The 22,610-nt window shown below is 38.9% G+C and overlaps 3 protein-coding genes and 1 long non-coding RNA gene across 11 annotated transcripts in view; 2 read left to right on the top strand and 2 right to left on the bottom strand.

Annotated features, from left to right (window-relative positions):
- Positions 1-1,315: 1,315 nt before the first annotated feature.
- Positions 1,316-6,385, top strand: LOC116719092 (low choriolytic enzyme-like). 2 transcript variants are annotated; one of them, XM_032561479.1, is made up of 9 exons: positions 1,316-1,494; positions 1,811-1,814; positions 1,900-1,977; positions 2,097-2,252; positions 2,368-2,488; positions 2,720-2,898; positions 3,701-3,782; positions 4,425-4,549; positions 6,117-6,385. In XM_032561479.1, coding segments are annotated over exons 1-9 (852 nt in total). In that variant the 5' UTR covers positions 1,316-1,389; the 3' UTR covers positions 6,119-6,385. The 2 variants fall into 2 exon arrangements, with proteins under 2 accessions (XP_032417370.1, XP_032417369.1); XM_032561478.1 differs by lacking the exon at positions 6,117-6,385 and adding an exon at positions 5,103-5,275 and having other exon boundaries at positions 1,317-1,494.
- A 549-nt stretch (positions 6,386-6,934) lies between these two features.
- Positions 6,935-12,329, bottom strand: fadd (Fas (tnfrsf6)-associated via death domain). Its single transcript, XM_032561492.1, has 2 exons — positions 11,958-12,329; positions 6,935-8,078 (listed from the first exon to the last, which is right to left on the bottom strand). The coding sequence occupies exons 1-2, from the start codon at positions 12,256-12,258 to the stop codon at positions 7,789-7,791; spliced, it is 591 nt and encodes a 196-aa protein (XP_032417383.1). The 5' UTR covers positions 12,259-12,329; the 3' UTR covers positions 6,935-7,788.
- On the top strand, positions 10,069-11,022 carry LOC116719106 (uncharacterized). The gene is made up of 2 exons (XR_004339073.1): positions 10,069-10,828; positions 10,916-11,022. It is a non-coding gene; the product is annotated as an uncharacterized LOC116719106 (long non-coding RNA).
- Positions 12,330-13,136: 807 nt separating the features above from the next.
- ano1a (anoctamin 1, calcium activated chloride channel a) overlaps positions 13,137-22,610 on the bottom strand; it is a 52,037-nt gene continuing 42,563 nt past the window's right edge. For 6 of the 7 annotated variants that reach the window (XM_032561459.1, XM_032561454.1, XM_032561455.1 and 3 more), the window contains 4 exons: positions 21,911-21,963; positions 21,550-21,725; positions 20,974-21,079; positions 13,137-15,743 (listed from right to left, as the gene is read on the bottom strand). In XM_032561459.1, coding sequence (XP_032417350.1) covers positions 15,510-15,743; positions 20,974-21,079; positions 21,550-21,725; positions 21,911-21,963 — 569 coding nt within the window. In that variant the 3' untranslated portion in view covers positions 13,137-15,509. The remainder of the gene's footprint in view (positions 15,744-20,973; positions 21,080-21,549; positions 21,726-21,910; positions 21,964-22,610) is intronic. The other variant, XM_032561457.1, reaches the window with a different exon arrangement.

Genomic DNA, 22,610 nt, shown 5'->3' with positions numbered 1-22,610 from the left:
GAAAACAGGGCTTATCAGTCTGGAACATTCAGTTCAACACAGCTCTGAATGACGGACCCACCCACACAAACCCACCCACCCACTGTGAAACAGCCAGACCAAACCATATGCTGTTAGTATGTGCTTGTTTGAGTCATTAGAAAGTAGACACAAGTGGTATGATAAAGAATTTTTCTGAAAAATTAAACTAAAAAAACAAATAAACAGAAACATCAGTCAAGTTTATTTGTATCACACATTTAAGCAACAAGGCAGTTCAAAGTGCTTTACATAGTAAAGACACAAAAATATAAAGTTATATAACAATACTAAGTCATAGAACTATGCTTAGAACATAATATTTACATATAGATAAGCACAAAACTATTAATACGCCTGGCTGATTAAAATGCTAAATTGTTTATGTTTCATGAAGAAGTTTGTTTTTGATAGGAAATCAAGATAAAAAAAGTGATGGAAAGTATGGATCATTTTGGGGGAAAAAAGAGATGTTTGTTTTAATTTACAGTTGATACAAAAATGATGTGTCAAAAATGATTGATACCTTTCTTTAATGTCAATAAGTAAAATGTGCCAACATACTTCTTTATTTCCCCTTCCTATAATCCATCTGTGGATGTTTCCGTATGCTTTCATGATTTATCTTTGTGTGTTTGGGGTAATTTTTAGTTCACACACACACACACACACACACACGCCCCCCCCCCCCCCCCCCCCCACATATATGTATTTTTCCCAACCCTCACAGACTGGGGTCTGTCTGTGAGGAAATCTAGCAGCCAGTTTCACAGGGGGGTGTTGAGCCCAAGGGGAGCTGGTTTGCTGGGGGATGATTGTGCTGATCCGTGAGCTGAAGCCCAAAGAGCGACATGAGTGTTCTTCTGCTCCAGGTGTTTCAGGCTTAGGTGCCGTGTGGTGGAAACAGCGTCCTCTGTGCAGCAGTTGGTATCATCACAGTATCACCACATCTGACAGAAGTAAAACAGAAAAAAGGAATAATTGAAAGAGTCCATCAAATAAAACTGTCTTTCGGTAACTTCTGATGAGAAGTTTAAAAAAGGTGCTGCAGAGGCTGTGTGAACAGCAATAATCAACCATTAGTCAGTGATGAATGGAGGGTCAGATGTTCCACACTGATGGCCTGTTTCTGGAAACACCTGTGCAAATAACCCCAGATGAAATCCCAGAAACTTCAGCTTACTCTGATAAAGGTGTGCTGCAATGTTTGCACTTTTCCTATAATGTTTATTTGTGTTTGGCTGGATGGTGAGTATAAAACGTCTCCCTTGCTGGCAGAGAGTTATTGGCTCTTGGGTAAGATCCACAAATCCAACAGCAACATGCCTCTGTGTACCGCTGACAGCTCGCATACACAGAAGCAGCAGTTGCATGTTTTATGGCCATGTTTTTATCTCTCACAGGTCTGTTGCAACCATGCAGGTTTTCTCTTGGTCTTTTGTGGTTCTGGTGCTTCTGTCTTCCTCCTTGGCTGAGGTAAACATGTCCAGTGCTGGCAGAACTGGAAATTGTTGCTCTGTAGTAGATTAGAAAGGTTAATATACTGTACGTGACAATCTTCCTAATGCCAGGAAGAATTCTTGACATTTAACGTTTTGAAACAACAAAATATATCTTAATAAATACATAAAACACTTATTAAAATATTTTGGATGTAGATGTGTTAATAAAATTATTAAAACACAACTTTTTCAGCTGATTGTACAAAAGCTAGTTTCAACAGCGGAATGTCTCTGATATGCATGTATAACAATCCTTTTTTTCTTTTTTGTGCTGTGGTGACTGAGGACAGGAAGGTAGGTTAGAAATTAACAACACTCTTTTCCCGTTTTTAAAGCTGAAAGAATCTTGAGCGGTATCTAAATGTTTTATTTCGTACAGAGACTGCTACCTTGGAGGTGGACATCTCCCAGGAGCTGTCTGTTGGTGAGCTGCTGGAGAGAGCCAACAGAGACCGCAGTAGGTCAACACTCCAGTCAACAATGCTCACATTTATCTGTTGCACAAAATATCCACTCCAAGGAAAAACCTGGTCATGCAACCAGATGATGTAAACTGTAGCTGTGTGTGTCTGGCAGCTCCTGACTTTGATGAACCAACCCTCATCGGAGGAGACATTGCTGTACGGTCTGAAGCGGACAGAAACGCTGACCCTTGCACCTCCAATGGTTGCCTCTGGTTGAAATACACTGATGGGAAGGTCTACATCCCCTACTACATCGCCAACCATTACTGTAAGCAGCAGCTCATTGGTTTTCCCACTGAACTGAGAACACAAAGATGAACAGCTGATCTGAATCCACCTGTACCTGATGGATCTGGAATTTCAATGTTTCCTGATGGTGACAGCTGACAGAGAGAGAGAGATTATTGTTCGTGGGTTGGATTCATTTTCCACGGTCTCCTGCATCCGCTTCAGGCCCTACCAGAACGGTGACCATGAATGGTTGAGCATTGAATCTAGGAACGGGTGTGTCTCATTTTTTGCTTTTTTCCACATTAAATGCTAGTTCAGAGTGGTAATTCTAAATGCTGAGCTAAAATCCACACTTTCAGATGAGCTAAAGACTGGCTAATCAGCCTAGTGGTTGGGGTCCACAGGGCTGGTATAAAACTGGTTAGTCAAAATCAGGTTTGCTGCATTGTTGGATGTTGGATGCTTCTGTTGCAATGGACTTCTGAACTGAGTATGTGGTTGCAGCTGCTACTCCTACGTGGGCCGTGTGGGTGGAGGTCAGACGGTGTCTCTAAGCAGCCAGGGCTGCCTGTACCACAGCACCGTCCAGCATGAGCTGCTGCACGCCCTGGGCTTCAACCACGAGCAGACCCGCTCCGACAGGGACAACCACATCCTGGTGCACTGGGACAACATCATTGAAGGTGACACACTTCCATCATCCACCACCCATCATTGGTTCATGAGAGCTTGGTTGTTACTTGGTAGTCCTCTGGTTGAAATACACTGATGGGACAATACTTTAAAGATTGTTGAGATGAGCTCTACAATCTTTTTATTTCACTTCACCTTGACTGTGACTGAGTGAGGTCTCTGTAAAGGTTTTTTAGCTCCATTGCCCCCCTGTGCACCAACTGGAAGCGGCCTGCACCTAATCCCTGATCAGTCTGAGATATTGAAACCAGTGGAACTAAACTGATTTGCTACCAAGGAAAGGTTTTCAGGATGTATGAAGACAAACTAGAAAACTAACCTGTTCTCCAGTTTTCACCAGCGGATGGCAGATTAGAACACAGGGTGCAATTCAACCTGATGTTCTTTAACTATATTTTTAACTATGTTTGCTTGCATTATGCTACAATTAATCATAACCTGTATGTAGATGTATATTTTCATAAAATCTAAATGTTTAAATTTGTAAACCTCCACATTGTTAATGACTCTTATGGGAAAAACATGGAGCAAACATGAAAGTAATGACTGTTCTTAGACACTGTTACTATGAATGCAGACGTCTTCATTTAGCAGAACAAGTTTTAAAGCAGGATGATGTAAAGAAGTGGCTGTGCTGCTGCAAAGGAGCAGCATGCTCAGTATTCATACTATTTTTTTTCTCTCTGAACTTCAAACCGATCCATAGTTTGGACCGTACCAGTTCTACACTGAGGCACAGAGACCCGTTTCAGTCAAACCTAAAACAATGCATTTCTCATTTATTCTCTTTAGGCATGGAGTACAACTTCTATAAGATTAACACTCTGAACCAGGGAACTCCTTATGATTACAACTCTGTCATGCAATATGAGAGGTAAAGAAACAATTTGCTTTTTTATTAAATATGCTTAAAATATTTCCCTTCACCAGTCTTGCTTCATTTGTGCTGTATTTGGTGATATTTGGTGAATTTTGATTCTTTAATTGTAGATTTTAAATCAGCAGGTTATTTTTTCCAATTCAAATTTATTTCATCAAGGATGGCACATTAACCATGTTACCTGTGAGAAACAGAGCAACCATTGTTGTGTACATAGGTTTTCTAGCCACAGGCTGATGTTGTCCTTGGTTGGATCTTTAATAAAAAAAATATAAAAACATTAGAAATTTCTGCCACATGCACACGCATTACACTACGCTGAATTTCTGCTACTATAAACTGGCACAACATGAAAATGCATACTACAGAAAGCTAATTCTCCACAGCAAAGTAGGCTAGAATACATCAGTGTAGCAGCTGATTCAAGGCCTAATCGAAGAGACCTTGAAAACAGCTGAAGTTTTGCAGAAACAAAAGTCTGTGGAGGGCTGACATCTAACTCTGACTTAGGCATTGATAAGAAGACTCATGGCTGAGCTGTAGCATTTTAGCCTTGATGATATTTCTACCCACTAAAGAGTTGAGTGGGAGTGTTGGGCATGATCACCTGTCTGTGTGGGACCTGCCTCTCTTCAGGTATGCCTTCTCCAAGAACAACCTTCCCACCATGGAGCCCATTCCTGACAGCAACGTGTCCTTTGGCAAGGCCACACAGATGAGCCAGAATGATATTGACAGGCTGAACAGACTCTACAATTGTTGTAAGTGTAATAAATTGTACACTATTACCAGTATATCATTCTCACTGTACTCTAGGTGGGGAAGAAAAAAGTGGATCTTCCTCTTCACATGAGATGAAGAAGCCTGTCTACTCTCAGCTTATCTTAAAACTTTTATAAAGCTGTTCTTTAGGAGTTTTAAACTGACATCAAACCAGATGATAACTAAACATTAGACTTTTGTTTATTTGTTGAGGCTTTGGGGGAGAGGGGATGATCTAAAAATAATCAAATATGAGGGTCTCCTGCATCGTTTGACCAAACCTAACAAATAGTTTACACACATCTAAAGACTGCCATCAACAATAACAGTCACCTGTTCGATTTGTGTTGAGGTCATTCTGACCCTTAGAAATGTAGTAACCACAACAAAGAGGTGGCAGAAGTGTTTTACCACCTTGGGCTGCTGTTTCCTTCCTATACTGTTAACATTAGCGTCTAACTGAGCAGCTACTGATGGTCAGAGACCAGTCGGCCTACATTTATTATCATTGGTTCAACAAAACTCCATCACTAAAGTGAATTTGTTTTGCAGAAACTTCAGCTGTGTCCTACAAAGCTGTTGACATGAGAACACACCAAGGAAAGAGGCATGGATTTGTGCGCTTTGGTTGCCAACTCCAAAAGTATTAAATGCTGATGTGAATGTGAAGCAAAATGAGAAGAAATAAATTACTTGAAATAAAAATAAAGTTTAATTCAAAATGATTAGAGCTGTTGAAGCATTCTTCACAACCTGATAATAATGAGGTTTCTATTTAGCGCAGAAGGTTTGATTGAATACTCAGTCGTTGAGGTGAGAAGCCAACATCCCTTCATTGTGGGATTTAATGTCATTAAATCTGGACTTTTAATCAGAGATTTGACACATTTTCTAGAGTGATCAAAATTATACACTGGCTGAAATATACAGTACAGACCACACACTTTCTCATTGAATTCAATGAGAAAGTGTGTCCAAACATTTGGTCTGTACTGTATATCTTCACATAAATAAGCATTAGTAAGCCTTTAGAACAGAGGGATCAAACTCCGGATCTTGATGACCAATGTTTTAATGCATTCCTACTTTCATGCTCCTCATAACTGCAAAACCCTCAGCATACAGTCGACCTCTGGAGTCCTGCTAATAACCTAATAATGGGATTCATTTGACAATAAATAATCACTGATAGAGATCAAATGATTACAATAATAATATAGTATAATAAAAACCAAAGACAGCATGGCCAAAACAATAATCAGCTGTTTTCTAACTAGCAAGAAACTGGAACTAACAAACAGACTGTGGCTACATTAAGATCACAAAGTTCAGTTTATTTTATTAGGATTTATTTTTAGGAAAACATAGAGTAGTACATAAATATGAAACAATAATACACGGATTTCTTTTTTTTAAGTAATTTGAAAAGTGTGGCATGTATTTGTATTCAGCCTGAAGGAGTTGATGTTTGGTGAAACCATGTGTTATTGCAATAACAGCTGAAAGTCTTCAGGTTTATGTCTTGACGCTCTGTTCTGTTATCAAGGCTCTTCGTTTCATTTCCAGGATTGCCTTTTATTCGGTTCCATCCATCTTCCCAGCAGCTCTGAGTAGCTGCACCATCTCTGCTGACAAAAAGCATCACCACAGGATGATGCTGCCACCACCATCACCATGGTATTCAGGGGGATTTCTGCATCTAGGCCAAAACGTTCACTAGTTGGTTGTACTGAAATGTATTAGGTGTTAAAAAAGGGGACATGAAAACATATTCATGCCATTTAAAATGTACATTTTTAAATTTACTGTAGCAGTGTGCCAAAAGGTGGAAATATTCACAGAACTCACAGCAGAGATAAAAGAACTCTATTTCATATTAGGTCAATCTAGGGATCATGTCCAGTCAGAATGTCATGAGTCGTTAGTGTGTTTAGTCTGAATTGCAGATTTCACTCTAAGAAAACCTGGACTTGCATAATTAAATATACTATATATATATAAAATCATCTTGTTCATTAAAGGGCTGTTTCAGTTATTAGGGAATCTGGTGTATGCTTCATTATCTGGGCTTGTATTCTAAGACTAACAATAGCTTCTACTTTTAGCTCTACGATGAAAATTCTTAGAATTTTTGAAGAACTTCAGCTTGCCAAGATAAAAGCTATTCACAGAGCATCTTAGGCCTTATGAGAGCTACTAACAAGACAAAATGTTAAGAGTAGAGTGGAGGAGCTTTAGTTAACCTAAAAAGGAACAATGTGACAAATGACAATGATGATGTGAATGTAAGGTGGGATCAAACATATTGATGCTGGGCAGCAATTCATTTTATTTTACGTTGTTACATTATCATGACTCAATTTTTGTAAATTCAGTCTAGATTGTGTGATCGGTAAATTATCAACTGCTGAGTGGCTGCAGTTTTTTTATAAATTTCATTTTGTTTCGTGTATCAACCAAACACAGTCCCTAGAAGACAATGATACACCTAGCAAAAGGGTCAAAAACACCTAGCAACAGGGTCAACCACGCCTAGCAACAAGATCAACCACTCCTTCCTCATTACAATTGCATTTTTTTGTTAACTCCTCTCCCAGTGTCTCTTGGCAGCTGACTGAATCTGTCTGAATCTGCGAGTCCTTTGCAGAAATTTTTAGGCTAAGATAGCAGCTCTCTGGGAGGACTAAGAATCTTTGAGAAAACGAATCCAGGAGTCCAAAATCTAAAAGAGGTGGACTGGATTGTCGTTTGAACTGAGGATTCTTCAAAACACAGTTGGATATTTCTGAAATCTTTATTAAATTAGTGAAACAATAGCATTTCAATGCTTTTTGGCCATTTGGAAAGGAAAAATCATCCATCTTTACATCCATTTTGTTGTTGATGACGGCTCATAGGGAACATTTCTCTGAACTAATCTAAACTGATGAATTATGTTGCTGAATGGGGATGCAAATTTACAACAATAGAAATATTTGTATTTTTGTTCCTATCCTTATTGGAAATCAAGAAATTAATTTATGTTTATGTAAAAACGGTAATAATGTTTTTACATAAACCATCTACCTAACAGCGCCCTCTGGTGTTTAAGTAAATGAAGGTGCAACACTGGTGTATAGTAAACATTAGACAACAGTAAGGAAGCAGATGTTTACAAAAATCATTTTGTTCATTTCTTCAAACATAATCTGTTTCATAAAGTCCCAGGTTTCCTCCGTGCTTCTAAGGTGATACTGGTCTAATCTGAGCTGGATAATCCCTTCTGTTTAAGTTTCTCCTGGATTTTATCAGCAGTTAAATTGAGCTGACAGTCCCTCAGAGCTGCTATCAGCTCCTTTGTTTGGGCTTCAGGTCCTCCAATCTTCCTCCACTCCTTCAGCAGCTCCATGGCGGTCTCCTCCAGATCGGTGGGATGCCGTGTGGCGATGGACTCCAGCTTGGTCTCCCCCAGTCGTAGTTTGCGGCCTAGTTTGCGCCAGTTCCTCCCCAGATTGTCTCTGATCACCTCCGTGGCGATGTCCAGTTTGTCTTGAGGGACAAGAATAATATTAATGCTAATATTGATTAATAGTTGATTACAGTATACTCCAAATGCTGTATTATGTGTAGAAGTAGGAACTTTGAACAACCAATTCAGAAGACACATTAAAGCTCTGTAGTTGATTTTACACAAACTATTTTAGAGATACATTAATATGACAGTAACACCTACGTATTATTTTTTTCCTTACTTTGTTGTAACGTTACTACAAATTCCTTCCCAGTTTATGTCTTTATATTTCCACATTTTACTCCAATGGAAAGCAATACTTAGACTACAGCTACAAATAAAGTCCAAACCAATTTGCTAGTGTTATAATGATTATGTTCTCTAATTAAATCCAATGTTTTTGTTGCCATCCAACCAAACCTGTACAGATCCGATAGTTTAGTTACTATCAGATCTGTACCATATTCAGATCCGATACCGACACTCTTCCTGCATGATTCAACCCAACTTGGACAGATTTCCTTGGTTATGAGAACAATTTTTTTTAGATCATCACAGTGGACTAAAACACAGTTTTATAGTTGTAATGTAATCTGTCTTGAGACACACTGACAGACATGTCATTGTCTGGCACATATAAAGGGTCTTACGCTGAATTTAACAACAGTAACTTGGTGTTAACATGACTTCAGTAAGGAAATCCCAGGAAGGTTCCTTTAAGTTCCAGTTTGGTCTTTTTTTTTCCCAGATAACACACTGTCAAGATTTTATTCCTGCTACGTCATTCGGTGGTAAAAATGATTCATATACTGGACAATAAAGTCAGTCACATGAAAAAGGTTTTATGTTTTTTGCTTTAACTTAAAAGGCATTTTCTGCTAAATGTTCTTTCGCAGCCCAGCTACCTAACAGCGCCCTCTGGTGTTACAGTAAATGAAGGTGCAACAAAACAGGTGTTCTATCAGATAGCCATACATGTCAGAATAGCATACATATGGTAAGAGCGCATGCGCACGCATGCGCATTCTGCAGGAGGTCCGCGATATTGAGAGGAGTCGTCAGCTTGTCATACGCGAGAAGAGACACAATAAAAAGTAAGTAAATAAATTAAATTTAATGCTCATACGCGAGAAGAGACACAATAAAAAGTAAGTAAATAAATTAAATTTAATGCTGCTGCAGCTGCAGTAAACTACAAAACACGCCCTGTTTAAATTCACGTCCCCCAGTTCCTTGATATTTTTGGGTTGGATAACATGTCTGCTAACTTGGATAGCATGTCGTGTATGTGATATGTTAACCTGAAAAGCCTTCATGTTCCGGAGTAAGACAGGGAAGTATACTGTCCTCTCACCTTTTTAACATCTACATAGATGAACTTAATGTTGGCATCCACCGTTACCAACATTAAATGAATCAGACGTATGAAAACGCAATTTTTACCCACACTGAAACTGGGGCAAAACCAGTGTTTCACTTTTGAAACAAATCCTTATCTTCATTAATGTATATGAAAAGCGTTCATGTTAATTTTGTTTTTATATGTGCTTTACATTTACACATATTTAGTTTATGCAAATTGAGGTTGTTTTTGGAACATGAAGGCTTTTCAGATTAACAGATCACATACACGAGTACAGCCACCTGGGTTATGTATTAGTCACTGTCAGTGTGACTTTTGCCTCAATTAATAAAAGACAGGAGATGTTCTTGAGTCACTTGAAGTCCCTGTGTTCACCAGGCGTTGCCAGGAAGGACATGGCATCCACCAGTGTTGTCAATAAAAAATTGGGATCTCTCAATTGCATTTAAACTCGCTGTTGTGTTTTCTGCAGTATTTCAAGAATTGCATTGTTGGATGCACATGCATAAATATGTTGATTACAAGGTTTTTTTGTATTAAATCGGAATAAAAAAGGATGGATATGAAGAAGCTTTCACTACAAACTTTTTTTAATTTATTTTAATTTTGTATTTCTTGTCCTAAGAGCTGATATTTCACAGAAATGTCATATTATTGCAGCACCAGTTGGCGTGTTTAGTAGCAGGAGTAGGTGTGTTTTGTTGTGTACGCAGCTGCAGCAGGGTATTATTATATATTTGAACAATTTGCAGTGTCTAATGAATTGTCTTGTTTAAATGCTTGTTGATGCAATTTACATGTTTTCTTGTGTCATTTATAGCAAACATGGAGTGCAAATGGGGGGAAGTCTTCAGTTTTATTTCTGAAGGCTCCTACCCATTGACACTCAACAGAGGGCAGAGGCAAACTTTAAGAAAGTATGCCGAAAAATTTACCACTGGCTGAATGTTCGGAGATTTATAGCTTTGGACAGCTATGATTCTAAGAAGTTTTTGGTCAGAACACATGAAATTTTATTAATGTTGGGTATTAAGAACCAGTTCCACTGTTCAGGGAACTGTGGAAGTCTGTGTGAAACCTGTTGATCTGTTTTGTTAATATTCTAACAATCAAAAACACAAGATGGCTTAGGAGCATATCACCGAATTTTTCATTCCAAACGGAACAAATTTTCCCTTAGGCTATACCGGAACAGTCCAAAGCATAAAAAAAATCCAAAGATATATGACATACTAAATTGCAGTATTTTCTGTTATGTACTAGTATAACATGATGGCTTGTCAACAGAATATAAAGAGGTAGTACTTGACTATTTTTGGTAAAGTACACTCTAAATGCCTTTATTTGTTCCCAGACAAGGTGGAAGAGTACTGTGTGGAATGCAATATGCTTCACTGTAATGCTTCAGAGAACATCATTGACATGGTAAACAACTAAACTGTACAACTTAACGCTTCAAACACATTACACTTGCTAACTCATAACTGTTTTCTTTTTCTGTCCACTTCACAGATACAGTGTGACTGCTGCTCAAGGTGGGCACACAAAGAATGTGCCACAGACATGGGTGACATGTTCAAATGTAAAAAGTGTAACTTAAATTAAACAGTTTTACCCCACCAGTGACAGTGTGGATTATTAAAAATACAGAAGTAAAATGTTCTACATTAAATATAGTACATCATACAACTGATGTCATTGGTATTAATCAGGAAGTCATACAGTGGCTAATAAAGTGTATGGCAATCCGACAGGTTAAGAGATGCATCAGGAAGTCATACAGTGGCTAATAAAGTGTATGGCAATCAGACAGGTTAAGAGATGCATCAGGAAGTCATACAGTGGCTAATGAAGTGTATGGCAATCAGACAGGTTAAGGGATGCATCAGGAAGTCATACAGTGGCTAATAAAGTGTTATTACATTAGCAGCTTTATGACGATCTAACACCGTTTTAATAAAGATGATTAAATATAAAATATGGTGAAATTGCCGTTGTTCTGTCAGATAGCCATACGCTGTCAGGATAGCACACATGCAGTCAGTACGCATGCCCGCGCATGCGCATTAAGAAGTCCGACCGTCAGTGGAGTTGTCAGTTCAGCATACGCAACAAGTTATGACGAAAATAAGTCATTAAATTGTTTATAATATGACATAATATGATAACTAGATAAATATACATGCGTTGTCATGGTTTCAAAGTGTATTTAAAGCAGGTCTGGCTGCAGCTGCAGTCAATTACAACACAGGCCCGTGTAAAACTCATTAACCTACTTAACCGCTAAGTCAGGATGCCATATAACTGTTAATAACAAAGTGTATGATGATCTACGTCATGATTCTATGTTGCTGATTAAATAAAATCATATGGTAATGACAACGTATACATGTCTGAGCTAAGCGTATGACTATCTGACAACGTATGCTGATCTGACAGATATAGCCATCAGTTTGTCATACGCGTATGACGATCTGACAACGCATGGCTATCTGACAGAACACCGGCCCTGACCAGGACAGAAAGTGAAACCGCGCTCTCCAAGTGTCTTTACCTCTCTCGGTGTCGCTCAAGCTGTATTTGGGGTCTTCTTGCTGGACCTCCCAGTTGCTTAGCTTCTCAGACAGATCATCTCGCTGGACCTGCCGCAGAAGCTGGCATAGATAGTCTGCGTTGTCCTTTCCTAGTTGGCCTCTTTCCGTCAGAATCTCAAACAGTTGGTGTCCTGTTTTGATCCTTTCCAACTTTTGTTTCCCAATGTGGTCTCGAACTAGAAACTTGAGATGTTCTAGGTTTTCCGCTTTGAGCTTATTTGAAATGTCCAGCAGAACGGAGTTAAAGTTTAAAGCGCTCATGTCTCCGCTGCCGCCTGGAGCTCCTGACGGAGGTCGTTTCCTTTCACTTCCGCCTGGTGGTTGGTTCAGGTTCAGGGATGGGCGTTCCTCTCCAAGCTGGAGCCTTTTCTGCCTAATCACTCCGACTACTTTTTATTGGAGGCATTTTTAATAATTTAGTCAATGTTTTGCCTCTTATATAGAGGAGAAAAACTTTTTTTTTCTGTTTATATGTCTGAATAAGGAGACAATAAAGTAGGCCCTTCAAAGTCACATCTAATACCTGAATATACTTGTCTTAAAACAGTAGCTTCCCTGAAAATAGAAAACCTTTTACCATCTAAAATAGTAAACTGAAATCTATGTGATTGAAATGGTTGAACAAGCACTTTCTGTGAACTACACCACATAAGTAAACTGATTTGAGTTTTGGTTGGCTAAAGGTTGAGAGGTCACACTGCATGCCTGTACATGTTCTGTACAGTAAATAATGTTTTTTTAGTGTTTGTGACTTGATGACATTTGTTAAATGAAGTGAATAAACTGACTGACAATCAATGATTTGTTAACCATCCTGGTTTTTGTCTGGGAATCTTAGTTCCAAGTTTTCTTTCATGGATTTCAAACAATCAATTTTGTAAAAAACCTTTTCCAATAATGGCACAATGATGAGCTTTGATTAAATACTGCCATAAACAAGATGTTTATGGCTTAGTGTTCAGCTTCAAAACCTTGGAAGTCAGAAGGCCTTATTGCCATCATCACAACTCACCCGTCAGAGTTGCGAACCACTTTTGGCAAAACTGTTTATGAAAATGTTTAACTATATACATACCAAGAAAATAGAATTGATCATATGAATAAAGCCACAATCAGAAAAAAGTCCACAAACCTCAACATTGGGAATTCAACCATGGTTTATTTGCACATCCTAAATATGACCAAACAAGAAAGACAATACAAGAGACAAAGTTGTTGGTTTCACATGCAGACACACTCACCCCTGTTGAAAAAGAGCTTCGGCACACACTAAAACAGACAATCATTTCACAACAACTGTTCAATACAACCAGTGAGAGACAAGGAAAAGGACATGGGGCAGGGTTGAATCTGACCAGAAGCACTTGTGTTTAACGAGGCTCTTAGATACTGTTCCTGTTCATACTATCACTGTATAACAGCCTCAAAATATGTAAACATGTAGGAAAAAGACAAGAAGAATATTTTATTAAAAAGGTTGGAACACTTCTTCTGACCAGATGTTTGAAAACGATGTGCTTGTCCAGGTTTTTCTACACAGCAAACAGTTCATCTGATGGTTTCTTCTTGAATGTTAACACCAAATGAGAAGAATAAAAGTTTGTTATGTCACTGGTCCCTTTAATATGTGGAATGTCATGCTAATCTAATCAAAAAGACATTTCTATTTCAAATGTATTTTACATAATTTGGTAAAAAAAAAACAATACATTCCATCAGTCTGAGGTGGGAGCTGAAATGAGAACAAGTTGAATCCCTCAGTTAGAAATTGGTCTGACAGTACACACTGACTCTATTCCACTTCCACTCTTCAATGCAATTTCCAGTCACTTACACATTTCGCTTTAGCAGTTAAAAAAACAAAACTATTCTGTCTTTGAGAAAGTACAGGTAAAAGGATGCAGAGTATAGTCAAATCAAAAATTCTTTTAAGTAGTGAAAATAAGGCAAGATAATGATGAAAAAGCCCTGCTTCATCAGGGTTCACTGGTATACAGCAGCACATTGGATGGGAGGACAATAAGTTAATCTGGTAACTGTTTCAATCCCAGTTTGTAGATTATAAGGCAGAGTTAGTTCTGGTGATCCTCGCTTTGCGTTCAGACTGAAGGCCATCGGACAAGAAGAGTTGCAACAGCACAACATTTTTATGGTACAATCAACCTTTTGGTTATGTATAATATTGGTTTACTTTACACACACGTTTAATATCATCACAAAGCCAAATATCATTTTAACACCATTTCAAATACATTAAGAATTTTTAGCTTCAAAACACTCAGATGTTTTTCAGTTGAAATTCCAGTTTCTCTGCAGTCTTAAAGATGGATTCTATTTTTAGCTTTCTGTTACAAAAGTCTTAAAGGTGAGCAAATGGAAAATCCATTGTAACAAAGTTAAATCTAAAAAAAGTTAATTGTGTTTTTTCCAATATGCAGTTCTTCCATAATTTTATTTTCAATAAATCTTTACTAGTGTTGAAGGTAGGAAATTGGCCATAAAACACAGCCATCTCATGTGAGGGTGTTTAGTCTTTGGAGAAGCTTGTTTTTCTTTTGCTTTTATTGTTTTCTAGAAAGTCTTTGAATCTTAATAGAGAAAACTCTTGACTAACTTCTGATATTATTTCTTTTGTCTGAAACTCTACACCCAAAGTTAGCAACTTTAAAGGTCCTGAAGTCATTCATTTTGTGCTCTTCAAGTAAAACAATCACAAACAAGTAGAATATTAATGATGCATCATATGGTTTCTCACTGTCTGCTAAATTGCTTATGATAAATGTTAAAAACACTAATTATTATAAACGTGTTGCTCTCTACAGACTAAAGTTAATCAGGCATTAAAACTATTCACAACTATCTCAGTATTGATGGTTCCTTTTCTTCTGGTACATATAATCTACAGCTGTAATTGAATCCCAACAACACAAAGTGATTGTAACATATGAGTAATTATTGAAGGAAAAGATGCCAAGAGCCATTTGATACCAGCTTCTAATTCTGAATATTTTATAAAGTAAGCCAATAAATACCTGTGTTTGTACATATATGTGCAACAAAGAAGTTGGATACATATCAGGATATCTCCTTTGGAACCGTTCCCCAGAAATAAGATAAGGAAAAAGCTGATAATTGTTTGGACGGAGTTTCAGATTGTCTTCAAAATGAAAGGAGTTGGTCCCATGGCAGAGGTGGCATGGCTTCATCTGAGTAAACATGAACTCGGTCCCGCAGTGACCCTTAATGGCTTGTTCCTCTACTACATCTAATGAATAAGTTTGGCAGATTTGTGCATCGGCAACAGGATGTCATTTACAGAGTTCTTGTTCAGTAACTGAGGATGTGTGATTTGAAAAACATCTAAGATGGAACATTCTGGGAAACAATCCAGGGACAGAATTGTGACAGGAACACATCAGGGATATTTTAAAATTCCCAGTCAATGGAAATGCAACAGAAGCCTTGCTGATGATAAAAAGGAAGCCATGCTTTAAGGACTCGTTGGTGAAACGTTACCAGCCAGCTCTAGCATGGAAAGAGGGGCGTGAATGGAACTGATGGGGGCTGGCATTACCCGACGAGGGGCTGGTGTAGTCGTCATGGTTGTAGTTGTCTCGTCTTCTCCCCTCTTCTTTCATGAAATGGTCCAACATGAGGAGCTTCTCCTTGTGGATCTGGAAGCTGATGTCCTTGGGGATGTCCGGGATGAGCCAGTCCACAAAGTCGCTCATGAGCATCACCACGTTCTGCATAAACACAGACACCAAAGTTTACATCACTGAAGATATTTCAGGTTTCTTAGCGAGACCCAATATTAAAGCTGCCACAGACTACATGAGGGACAAATAAAGTCAATGTGAAAGTTCTGAAATGAACATTTTAGCAAATATGTTCTAAGTCACTATGATGCTCTTAGTGGCGTCCACTTCTTGTGGATAGTGAGATGAGACCTTTAGTGATTCTCCAGGAGCTGTAGAGTTTTTCTGAAGAGTTAGACTGGCTGACCTGATGACCCTCTGAAGGGCTTTTCTCTCTGCGACTGTTGCGGTGACACATCAAAGCTTTTATAATAATGTTTGTTCCTAATGAATTCATTCTATCTGTTCATTTTTACAGGCCTTATATGTCTAAGGTTCCAGAGCTTGATATATAAGCCAACAAAAAATGAACCCAAACTTAAACTGTTTTCAATCACCCATTAATAAGCTCATGGATCATTATAGTAAAATCTATTCATTAAACTTATGCTTAATTCCTTTTTATTACAAAGGTTTTCTATTTAAAGCAGAAAGCAAACACACCAACGCAGACATTAATGGTAATAAAATGTGATATACAGTACAGACCAAAAGTTTGGACACACTTTCTCATTGAATTCAATGAGAAAGTGTGTCCAAACTTTTGGTCTGTTTGGACAGACCAAAACTTTTGGAAAGTGTGTCCAAAAGTTTGGACACACTTTCTCATTGATGAGAAAGTGTGTCCAAACTTTTGGTCTGAACTGAGTACAGACCAAAAGTTTGGACACACAGTTGTGTCCAAACTTTTTGGTTATGTAGCCTTATGTAGCCATCAGTCTTTTAACAGCTGAAGAATTATGAGTATTTGAAGAGGGAACATTTGTATTCTCTCTGGTTTTGACATGATTACAGCAGTAAAGCTTTAGATACTGTAGTATGATGTGTAAGACATTTTTGCAAAACAAAAAGACTGCACTGAACTCTTTCCTTCACAAGTGCAGTTTATGATCATAAAGGCCCATTTGGGTCCAATTTATGGACAAAATATTGAGTTTTTTAAATTTGTTGGATTTCATTGCTCAAATTTACCTGATGGACTTCAAAGTGTAAAACTGTTCTTCTACTTTCAGTAAAAGCCTACGTCTTCTCCTGCAGCCAACAGAATCATGTGTTTAATTTTTTTATGTCATTCAAAAAATACTTGCTTAAAAAATTTAAACTTGAGCCATGTTTTTCTAAAGATTATTGCTGCTGTCCCAAGAACACATTTTATTCATCTTTGTCCTTACTGCATTTTTTTCATTTCTTACTGTTTTAAAGCTGTTCACAGCTTTTCTATCCAGATCATTTCATGTTAACACCAGGTGTCATTTGGAAGATATTCCTGATTTAAAAAGCTAAAACCAACCATTACATCATCCAGAAGGGAGTGTGTTTGTGTGAGTTATATGATGAATGAAGTGAGATAACTGTATGACTGTAATATCAGTATTAATAGACATAGACAGTTTATTGTCTTTCAATTGTTTAAAAATGTACAAATTGAAAGAAATTTCGTTGCAAGGCTCTAATAATAAATAAATAAATAAATAATAATAAAAGTATTAATATAAATATATACAGTAAAAGATTAAACTAATGTCAGTTTAGTAGTCTTATGGCATGATGGATGAAGCTATTATAGAATCTGGTTATTCTGCATTTGAAGGTGCTGGAACTTTTTCCAGAGGTCAGTAGGGAGAACAGACCATGCTGAGGGTAGAAGGGATCTTTTGTAATTGCCCGAGCCCTGGACAGGCGGCAACTGTGATCAGTGTCAAGGATGGAAGGAAGCTCAGTGTCAATGATTTTCTTAGCTGTCCTCACCACTCTCTCTACACATTGCCAGTCACAGGTGTTTCATGCTCCAAACCATGCAGAGATGCAGCTGCTGGTGAGTATACTCTCTATTGTTCCTTTGTAGAAAGTGGTGAGGATGGGAGGAGGAAGGTTTTCTCTTCTCATCTGACATAAAAAGTGCAGACGTTGCTGAGCTTTCTTCACCAGAAGAAAGCTCAAGAACCAGAGGTTTGGAGGGACCAGGTCAAAGCGTCAGAGATCTGTATATCCTGACCTGCTCCACTGCAGAATCATTGATAAGAAGGGGTGTGACTTGGCTGATTTTTCCTGAAATCAACAACAATTTCTTTTATTTTGTTGACATTCAGGATTAGATGGTTTGCATCAGCCCACCAGATGTGTCACCTCCTCTCTGTAGGCCAGTTTGTTGTTGTCCCTAATGAGACCCACCACTGTTGCATCATCTGCATACTTAATGATGTGGTTCCTAATGGGTCATCAGGGTGAAGAGCAGTGGGATCAGTACACCATCCTGGGGGAGCCAGTGCTGAGGGATATGACCCTTGAAGTATTTTTCCCAACCCTCACAGACTGGGGTCTGTCTGTGAGGAAATCTAGCAGCCAGTTTCACAGAGGGGTTTGCGGTAGGCAAACTGGAGCGGATCAAAAGAGGAGGGAAGTTTTGAGATGATGTGATCTTTCACCAGCCTCTCAAAACACTTTATCATGATGGGAGTGAGTGCAACAGGGCAATAGTCGTTCAGTGATGAAATCGTGGATTTTTGGGGCATTGGAATGATGATGGCCGTCTTGAAGCATAATGGAATGACAGCACAGCTTCGCAAGATGCCAATGAGGATGTGAGCCAGCACAGTTCTTGAGAACCAGACCTTGTATGTTATCAAGACTCAACATGCACAAAGCATGCTGAGTCTTCTCAAGGTCCTCAAAACATCAGCTGTCTCCAAGCTGAGTATCTGTTCACCTGGTTGAGGAGTGGATTTTCTCACAGTAGTGTAGTTGAGGGCTTCAAAATGACCAAAGTGCATTCAGAAAGTCTGCACCATCCTCATAAGACAAAGGAGAAGCCTCGTAGTCTGTGATTCTCCTGATGCCTTGCCACATGCGCCTGGTGTTTGCTGATTCAATGAAAAATTGCTGAATTTTCTGAGCACAGGTACATTTTGCAACTCTGGTGGCACGGTTTAAATTGGCTTTAGCTGACCTGAGCATCTCTCTGTCTCCACATTTAAAAGTTTTGTGCCTTCTGCATCTTATGCACCTCTTTTGTCATCCAGGGTTTCTAATTTGCCCTTGTGGTGATGATCTTAGTCACAGAGACATCCTCCATGCACTTCAGAATGTTCTCAGACACTGATTTGGCATACTACTCAACATGAGTGTGATTGTTTGCAGTTGCAGCTTCCCTGAACATATCCCAGTCTGTGCATTCAAAACAGTCCTGTAATGCTGACCCGGATCCTGCAGGCCAGACTCTCACCTGCTTCTCAAGAGGTTTTCCTCTGATGAGCAGGGGCTTATATGCAGGAATTAACATTACAGAAAGATGGTCTAATGACCCAAGGTGGGGAAGGGTGCATATTTGTGTAGGCTCTATCCAGTATATTTGAGCCTTGAAACAAGGCGGCCTTTTGCGGCTGGATTTACAATGGAGATGAAAGTTGAGGCAGAGTAAAGTGGAAACAGCAACAGTTTATTCTTGCAGAACACAGCAGTGAGAACAATACTACAGGTGAAACTGCATCCTTAAACAGTCCCAGCTGTGAAAGACCAAACCACCTTTACACAAATGCACTAACATTTGCTCAAATTTTACAAACCAGTAGCTCCTTGCTCTGAGTAACAATTATCCTCCCTTCAAAGGCAATCACCTCACTACTCAATGAGGAGCAGCTGCTCAGAGCCCAGAACAAAATGATACATGCTAATCTCTAACAATACTCCATAAATATAGTTAAAATTTCTTGTGTGCAAATTGTTATTGATGTGCTTAAAATGCAGTACAAAATAAAGTGCTTGTTAATAAAGTGCAAAAAATGCTCTTAAAGTGCTATACAGTGACTTAAGTAAAAATAGTTCCAGATAGAAAACCTCTTCATTTCATGTCCTCCTTACAGCTGACCGCTCAGCAAAAGAAGTTATGAATTTCCGGTACCGGTCCAACTAACCATGAAATCCTCTCACTTTCTTCTTTGTGGTTGGAACTGGGAAGGACTGGATTGTGTCCATCTTCCCCAATTGAGGCTTTATCTTTCCAAAACCAATGACAAAACCCAAATACTCCACTTCTCTCTGAACTCTCTTGGGGTTAATAGTCAGTCCAGGAAGTCTGATGTGGTGTAGCACCTCCTATAGATGAATCAGATGGTCCTCCCAGGACAGGGTATACACCAGCTGTTATTAGTGTAGATGCAAACACCGCCCCCTCTGGTTTTACCACTGACCAAATGGAATGTTGTCATTGTCACAATGTTGACGGCATCATCAGAAATGAAGGAGTTTAGCCATGTCTCAGAATTATGGCACAGCAGTTACTCATCTCACGATTTGATGTTTTATCCAGCTTTGGTTCCCCAGAGTCTGAACGTTAGCGAGCAAGATAGGTGGAAGTAAGGTTCTCCAAGGGTTACACTTTAGCTTCACTGTTAGTCCTCCCTGGCTGCCGCGCTTGCAGAGTCTCCTCCAGGTGCAGAGCTGGCTGGTGGTGGCATTCACTGCTTCGTTGGCCACTGGGTCTGGCTGGCATAACAGTCCGAGGCTGTCCAGAGTTTCCAGAATTTCAGTGTCCACTGTCTGTAGTACGCAGGATATGCATAGATTTACGGATACACTGACGATAATATATTACCCTACCATTATTATGCCGGAGGTTTTCTGTAGTATTAGTCAGTATAAATGTCTTTTCATGCCTTAAGTTCAATGTTTTCAGGAGCTGTTACAGCCGCAGCTAAACAGGGCGCCGCCATGGCAACAATAGTGAGAATAGATTTAAGAAATGTAAAAAATAGTACAATTTACCAATAAAAATGTTTAACTTTTATCCTTTAGCTGGGTTTCTTTTCACTGTGAGGTTTTTCCTCTAAAAAGAGTCTCAGTCTGGAATCTGGGTGGATTCTGCACTATCATGTTCATCCCCCTCTGCTCATTTAAAAGATAAGGAAATCTGCAATGTTCTGGTGACTTCTACAGTCTGAATCCTGAGAAGGCTTTTCTAATACATTCAACTCAATCATTCTGTGTTCTTTGGAAGCTGTAAACACCTTGTGATTGACTGGTTTGATTTGCTGACATTAAATATGAATGACATTAGTGAGGACATTGGCTTTTTGAAAGCCTGCTGCATATGCACTGATGGCATTATTCATGTGTTCCAAACCTGGAAGACGATAACGAAGGCGAGGCGGACGGCCAGAATGGCCCAGAACTCCTTGGACAGTTCGTACGGTGTGTTGGACCAGGGAGGCTCTCTGTAATCCTTATACCTACACAAGCAAACACACACAGTGAATTACTAAAGGTTTCACACCCTGTTTGAAGGTTTTGGAGTCTCTTTGGAGACTCAACTTTCCTTGCAGCAAAATGAAAACCATAAAGCAGAAACAATCACTACAACAAGTTAAAGAAAACTTCAGGGATAATGATCAGTACAAATATTGGTTTAACAAGATCAGAAAATAACAAGCGCATTTTGAATTTATCGGAATAATAATCTGAGTAATGGAAGACTTTCCATCTGTTGACAGGTTCTGAATCTCATTCCTCAAACTCTTCATGAAGTGAGTGAATAGGGGAACAGGGATTGTTTCTGTTAGATCAGGTCATTTACTCCCAGTAATCCTGTCAGTCAGGTTCTTATAACACTGAACACCCTCCACTGGTTCTCCTTTAAAACCAACTAGAGGTGGGGAACTGGACTTCTGTCTAAAATAAGGTTGATATTGTGAGACCTTACCTGCAGACCTTTACATCAAACTTAGGGATACTTGGTTCTGTACCCTTCTGAAAGTCACTGACGTTGAAATATGACAGCGTGTGGTTGACAAAGCCATGCATAGTCCCATCAGGACTGTAGGTGTACTGGTAGACGAGTCGAGGGACAAAGTCAGACGTGAAGGCGATGACAAAAGCCTGGGAAAGAGAAACGCTTTGTAGCTACTTTGCTGTTTCAATGAGCAGCCTCCATTAACACCGCAAAGAGTTTGATGACAAGATTCATTTCTATGAGAACCATCATATGCATCGCAGGAAAGCTTTATCCAAATTAAATCCAACGTGCAGCATAAACTTCACCAATAAAGAGAAGTAAGACTTACATTAACAATGACGGCCACCTTGCTGAGGCCCCTCAGCAGGTTGTACCAAATACCTGGAGAAAGTAAGAACCGTTATTCAGCTGCGAACAGCACACGTAGAAAACTCACAACTAGACGGTGGAAGTACCCTCTACATCAGAGTGGAGAATGAACATGATGCTAGAAAGCTGGGGAATTTAGGATCCTATTTCAACTATTTTATCATTTTAATAACCCTTCAGAAAATTAGTATTACCCCTAGAATTCCACGTAATTCAAAATGAGTAAAACTTTTTTTTATTTCCCTCAAACGGAAATTAAGTGTTCTCATAATTCATATCATCTTTATGATCCTTGATTATTTTTACTACGCTGTAATTTTTACTTTTAGTAGAGTAATTTAATTATGAGTATCACTGCACTCATATGAGCAAAACTTCTGGTTGGGTAATATATGACAACACAGACTGACTTTACTCAGGTTTTCATCAGATATCAGATGAACTAATCGCCAGGATGAATGGTGAAGCTTCATGGCATTACAAAGTCAGTCAATTTCAGAAATGGATATGCACATCAATATTTCAGTCAAATTTCTAGATATGAAGATATCTAATGTTTTGTCGTTGCAGATGACACAGCAGAGCTCCCTGACTGTTAAATGCTTTCTGAACTCAGTGGTCCACAAACATAAACTATGACATCCAGTAGATGGACACTT

Source organism: Xiphophorus hellerii, chromosome 4 (genome assembly GCF_003331165.1).
Source record: "Xiphophorus hellerii strain 12219 chromosome 4, Xiphophorus_hellerii-4.1, whole genome shotgun sequence".
Classification (NCBI taxonomy): Eukaryota; Metazoa; Chordata; class Actinopteri; order Cyprinodontiformes; family Poeciliidae; genus Xiphophorus; species Xiphophorus hellerii.
Note: the sequence above shows the minus strand (reverse complement) of the source record. Positions and strands in the feature narration are given on the sequence as shown.

What these genes read in the sequence shown, in the direction of transcription:
- LOC116719092 (XM_032561479.1), top strand. Translation starts at nt 1,390, where the DNA reads ATGTTTTATGGCCATGTTTTTATCTCTCACAGGTCTGTTGCAACCATG. An exon ending in GAGAGCCAACAGAGACCGCA is followed by an intron (nt 1,978 to 2,096) that starts GTAGGTCAACAC and finishes TGTGTCTGGCAG; the next exon opens with CTCCTGACTTTGATGAACCA. An exon ending in TCTGTCATGCAATATGAGAG is followed by an intron (nt 3,783 to 4,424) that starts GTAAAGAAACAA and finishes GCCTCTCTTCAG; the next exon opens with GTATGCCTTCTCCAAGAACA.
- fadd (XM_032561492.1), bottom strand. Translation starts at nt 12,258, where the DNA reads ATGAGCGCTTTAAACTTTAACTCCGTTCTGCTGGACATTTCAAATAAG. An exon ending in CTTGAGCGACACCGAGAGAG is followed by an intron (nt 8,079 to 11,957) that starts GTAAAGACACTT and finishes TTGTCCCTCAAG; the next exon opens with ACAAACTGGACATCGCCACG.